The 6,074-nt window shown below is 42.5% G+C and overlaps 1 protein-coding gene across 1 annotated transcript; it reads left to right on the top strand.

The window, feature by feature from the left end:
• Window positions 1-1,408: 1,408 nt before the first annotated feature.
• On the top strand, window positions 1,409-5,683 carry LOC135557977 (protein c-Fos-like). The gene is made up of 4 exons (XM_064991726.1): window positions 1,409-1,712; window positions 2,474-2,734; window positions 3,114-3,221; window positions 3,415-5,683. The coding sequence occupies exons 1-4, from the start codon at window positions 1,536-1,538 to the stop codon at window positions 4,189-4,191; spliced, it is 1,323 nt and encodes a 440-aa protein (XP_064847798.1). The 5' UTR covers window positions 1,409-1,535; the 3' UTR covers window positions 4,192-5,683.
• The last annotated feature ends 391 nt before the right edge of the window (window positions 5,684-6,074 follow it).

Raw genomic sequence — 6,074 nt, 5'->3', positions numbered from 1 at the left:
TTTGGAAAGGCTGGGGTTCCCTGAGGAGAGGTTTGGAAAGGCTGGGGTTCCCTGAGGAGAGGTTTGGAAAGGCTGGGGTTCCCTGAGGAGAGGTTTGGAACGGCTGGGGGTCCCTGAGGAGAGGTTTGGAATGGTTGGGGGTCCCTGAGGAGAGGTTTGGAACGGCTGGGGTTCCCTGAGGAGAGGTTTGGAAAGGCTGGGGTTCCCTGAGGAGAGGTTTGGAACGGCTGGGGGTCCCTGAGGAGAGGTTTGGAATGGTTGGGGGTCCCTGAGGAGAGGTTTGGAACGGCTGGGGTTCCCTGAGGAGAGGTTTGGAACGGCTGGGGGTCCCTGAGGAGAGGTTTGGAACGGCTGGGGTCCCTGAGGAGAGGTTTGGAACGGCTGGGGGTCCCTGAGGAGAGGTTTGGAACGGCTGGGGGTCCCTGAGGAGAGGTTTGGAACGGCTGGGGGTCCCTGAGGAGAGGTTTGGAACGGCTGGGGGTCCCTGAGGAGAGGTTTGGAACGGCTGGGGTTCCCTGAGGAGAGGTTTGGAACGGCTGGGGGTCCCTGAGGAGAGGTTTGGAACGGCTGGGGTTCCCTGAGGAGAGGTTTGGAACGGCTGGGGGTCCCTGAGGAGAGGTTTGGAACGGCTGGGGTTCCCTGAGGAGAGGTTTGGAACGGCTGGGGGTCCCTGAGGAGAGGTTTGGAACGGCTGGGGGTCCCTGAGGAGAGGTTTGAACGGCTGGGGGTCCCTGAGGAGAGGTTTGGAACGGCTGGGGGTCCCTGAGGAGAGGTTTGGAATGGTTGGGGGTCCCTGAGGAGAGGTTTGGAACGGCTGGGGGTCCCTGAGGAGAGGTTTGGAATGGTTGGGGGTCCCTGAGGAGAGGTTTGAGAAACAACTGCTGTAGTCTATAGGAAATACAAGATTGGCAAATGATTTTCAAAGCTATGTCAGTATAGGCTATACATAGTGTGGTACATACAGTATATGTTCTGTGCATTATCTTAAACGTGGCCATGTGTGTATTATGAAACCATGTTTTTACAAAGGAAACAGGTTATAACGTGTGTAATGCAAACCGCTGCACAGGATATAGCCTATGATGTGACGTAGTTCATTCACACGTTGGTGGTTACAACGTAGGCATCAATTTCTTGAAGAGGGCCTCAACATACAAACAATGTGGTCATATTTGAGCGGTACAATTAATCTGAAATACATTGAGACTGCTATCATCTCAGTTTAAAATGTGTGTGGGTAATATTGCAGCTCCGTTGCTAAAACAAGCCTGTTTATTCTAGCCTATAACACCCTACCCTCTTTGTGGAATGGTACCGTCTCTCCACACATATTTCATTAATAAAATTCAAGCTCACAATAAAACGAGGCGCGCTCCACTATCTGTAGCTACTACCATTCACTTGAAAGCGGTGAAAGTAATGCACAGAGGTGACAACAACAGGACAGTAGATTATAGAATACGATAATTTAATAGGGATAGTGATTTATTTTGTAAAGTTTTATTGTTAATACATTTTGTTGATAAGGCATCATCATGTATCCGGACTCGAGCCCAGACGACGATGACTCCTCGAGCTCGTCTATCAGCTGCAGCAGCAGCAGTACGAGCAGCACCTGCGCAGCATCGCCTACCGGAGATATCCCCCAGTGTAGCCAGCGATCTCCAGATTCACACAGGAACAAATCGTCAATGGACAGCAACATGTCGCAGGTATTTTTTTAGGATCTTATTAGAAACAAAAGGAAAACATTTGAATGTAATTGTCTTTTGCATTTTTGAAAATATTCATTATGTTTGTGTTGCATTGAGTTTGTGGCTAAATCAATCATTTATTAACAAAGAATAATAATAATTGCATATTAGGCCTAACTAATAAGACACGGTGATTCTAGCCAACTAGATCGCGAACCGCTCCTGTGAAATGTAGCATTGTCAGCACCATTACCTATTACATATTCAGATGTTTATGGAATGTTGAAAATGCCTTTATTGGGTAGGTAGGTAAGTAGGTACCGTACAGTCCAAGCCTACATGGCACCGTCAGACTGTTGACTGATTACCTTCAAATTCCTGACATTCCTAGCGTGGTATAGAAGGTCCATGTTGACCAAATTATAATTTAAGACTTGACTGATGCCATCATGCCAATAGATCATGATGGTGATGATGGTGATGATGATGATGATGATTGGTGTAGCTATTTTTGGCATCATGAGATGGACTGTCATTGATTAATTATGTGTGACGTCAGAAACCATTTAAAATGCTAATAAAAAAAATCATTCTAGATGTTGTAAATTAGTACAGAATTATCTTTGTAGATACTCCATAAATAGTGCTATAAATTTCACGCCAATAACCAAATCATTGACTGCACATCACACCCCTTTTTGGAAAGGTCAACCTTGCACATCATTGGATTCAATTGATTTGATTCAATAAATTCAACATTTCTTGTATTGTTTTTGCAGGATGTCTGCGGAGAAACAGACCCTCCGTGGCAGTCTCCCTTTGTTCCAACGGTGACTGCAATCTCAACCTCCCTGGATCTGCACTGGATGTTCCAACAGACCACCGTCATCACATCAGTCTCCTCCTCCTCCTCCTCCTCCTCCTCCTCCTCTTCCTCTTCCTCTTCCTCCTCCTCCAGTGGCCGTGCAAAGCTCAGCAGAGCGCATGGCGCAACCCAGTTGTCTTCCAGAGTGGAAGGCAGCAAGAAAGGGAAAAAACAGGCAAGCCTTGTTAAATATCAAGGAGAATTTTGATACATCTTTTTTTTTTTATAATCTTGAATGTCTGATGTGCGCGTGTGCACGTGACCTCTACCAGGTAGACTGTGCCAATGTTGTAGCATTTTACACACGTCTCAGTGATTGATTGGGTGTAGAGCCTCTCACTACGCATTACATTTGTATTCTAGGCAAGGAGAGTCTACATTCTTTAACAATGGCATATTTTCTGACACTGCATTGAAGGATGTGTAGGCTTCTTTCTTTCTTTAGGGCTACCCTTTGCCAAATGTTGAATTAGCCAAGTGATTAGACTGGCAAGATTCCTCATGCAGGTCAGGATATGCATTGACAGGGTTCTCATTTGTTGAGACTGATCTAGCCTTCATCAGAAGAGGACGAGAGGAGAAATATCAGGAGAGAAAGGAATAAAGTCGCTGCGGCCAAGTGTCGTAACAGACGGCGGGAGCTCACCGACACCCTGCAAGCCGTAAGTGCACCTTGGTTTCATCTGAAAAAAAACCCAACCTACAGTTATGTCCTTATGGAAATGCTTAGCAGAATGGATTTTACCCAAAGTGATTGAGGCTCTCCATACTTCGTACTAGACCAGATATCTTTTTTTTAAATTGTCATTTCATAAATGTGTTAATTGATTGATGTGTGGTTCTCCCCTTATATAGGAAACTGATCAGCTTGAGGGGGACAAAGAGGCCTTGCAGACAGAGATAGCCCACCTCCTGAAAGAGAAAGAGAGACTGGAACAGATCCTATCCACCCACCAACCAGCCTGCAAACTAGCCGTCGCTGAGGACGATGTCGAAAAGGAGATTGACGATGACATTGAAGGCATTCTACAAGACGCCCCAGATTCTGCCCAGTTGCTCTCCATCTTGGAGAATGCAGACAAACTCCAACTCCTAGAAGGCAATGCGACCGTAGTGACTGTGTCCAAGGGCCCCTTGTTCCAAGAAATGGACACCGTCCCCGTCCCAAGCATCTGCATCTCAGCCTCGGCAATCTTGGGTAACTCCAACATCCTACTGTGCTCCAGTGCTGAGGAAGAACCCATGGAGGATCTAGACTTCGACCAGGGTGACCTACAGGACCTGGTCCCCAGTCTGGAACTCAACATGGCTGTGGCCCCTGAGACCGCCCCGTCCGTTCCCGACATCGACCTCCTCGGGGGCCCCTTCTGCCTCTCAGACTGGGAGACCCTGTACAAGTCTGTGGCTAATGATCTGGAGCCCCTCTGCACCGCCACAATGATGTCTTCCAGTGACAGTCCTACATGTAGCAGTTATTACCGCTCTGTGTTTTCGTTCAATTACTCCGAGATAGATCATGTGGCTGAGGAGAAGGGGTGTTGTGAGAGCTCCGAGGGTCTCAAAGGAGTTGTTAGCGGTAGATCTGATTTGATTAACGGTAGTCTCAATTCTCCCACTCTGTTGGCCTTGTGAATCTGTTATGAACTGGTTGGAGAAATAGGGCCAGCTCCACACACACAGAATAAGCCTAGTCTTATTAAAAAGTAATAATAGCATATTCAATAATGATTCTCCATTGAAAGTGCTCTCCTAGTCCAGGACTTGGACTAGATCTGTGTCTTGGAAACTGGTCCATGAGGTTGATATTGAATCAATAAGCTATGGTCTATTTATCTATCTATCTATCTATCCCCTGATGTTTTGTTAACCTTTAACCTTAAGCACCAAATTAAATGGTTACTGTGACTGTAACAATGTTAACTTCTTCCAGATATATTGGTGCACCTGTGAGGGCTGTTCACTCTCTTGAATAGTGGTGGAAAAAGTACCCAATTGTCATACTTAAGTAAAAGAAAAGATTCCTTCATAGAACATAAGAGAGTCAAGTAAATGTGAAAGTCAACCAGTAAAATACTACTTGTGTAAAAATCTAAAAGTATTAGATTTTTAAATATACTTAAGTATTCAAAGTAAATGTAATTGCTAAAAAATATACTTAAGTCTCAAAAGTAAAAGTATAAATAATTACTTATATTAAGCAAACCAGATGCCACCATTTTCTTTTTTTTTTCTTTTTTTAAATTTACGGATAGCCAGGGACACACTCCCAACACTCAGGCATCATTTACAAACCAAGCGTTTGTGTTTAGTGAGTCGGCCAGATCAGTGGCAGTTGAGATGACCAGGGATGTTATCTTCATAAGTGTGTGGATTGGACCATTTTCCTGTCCTGCTAAGCATTCAATATGTAACTAGTACTTTTGGGTGTCAGGGGAAATGTATGTAGTAAACTCACTTTTTTTTTTAGGAATATAGTGAAGTTTAAAAATAGTCAGAAATATAAATAGTAAAGTACAGATACCTCCAAAAAAAGTACTTAAGTAGTACTTTAAAGTATTTTTACTTAAGTACTTTACACAAGTAGTACTTTAAAGTATTTTACTTAAGTACTTTACACAAGTAGTAATTTAAAGTATTTTTACTTAACTACTTTACACAAGTAGTAATTTAAAGTATTTTTACTTAAGTACTTTACACAAGTAGTACATTAAAGTATTTTTACTTAAGTACTTCACACCACTGCTCTTGAGAGAGATACATGTGTATATTGTTGGTATTGTGTCAAAATTAAATGCATGAAAAATCATACCATTCAAAATGGTGCTACATTTTTGTGTTCCATCCTTAAATATATATGTGAAACTAGACTGTGGTTTGTGTGGATGCCGTTATCAGATTGTGTCTGAACAGGTGAATTTACAGTTTAAGTAATGTGGACATTATTTTACTGTAAGGTGAGATTTCTTTCAGGTTTTCGCTGAAAACACAGTGCCATGTATTTTATTAAGATGTATTTTATGACATAGCTTATTTTTTTTTACATTCAAAGTTTTGACTAACTCTTGGTCAAATGCAAAAATAAAAAAATAGAACACAGACAAATAAAAATCTACCATTGACAAATCTTAGTTGTTGACTGTTTTAATGGTATACATTGCATTCTCATATATAGGCTGTTGTTCAGGTCTGTATAGGCCTATAATGATATTTCTGTCAGAATAGGTCATATAAGCTACTTCTTATGAAAGCCTACAGCTATGTCAAATACTCTTTCCATAAATAATTGTAATATTGGAACTATATAAATTCATCAAGGATAACATGTATTTTTAAACAACGAGATCATGTAAATGATTCATTATCGTTAATCTCTTGCCAATATTCTCCCTGTCAAGGCAATTTCAGATAAGAACACAGCACAGAGTGTACGGTTGCAGTATTTTTACATCACGACGTGTTTACGCTGCACACGATTGCGTTGCACTTCCATGTCCATATTTGGAGAGTTCAGACGT

Source organism: Oncorhynchus masou, chromosome 16, assembly GCF_036934945.1.
Source record: "Oncorhynchus masou masou isolate Uvic2021 chromosome 16, UVic_Omas_1.1, whole genome shotgun sequence".
NCBI lineage: Eukaryota > Metazoa > Chordata > Actinopteri > Salmoniformes > Salmonidae > Oncorhynchus > Oncorhynchus masou.
This window is presented reverse-complemented; position numbering and strand designations above follow the sequence as displayed.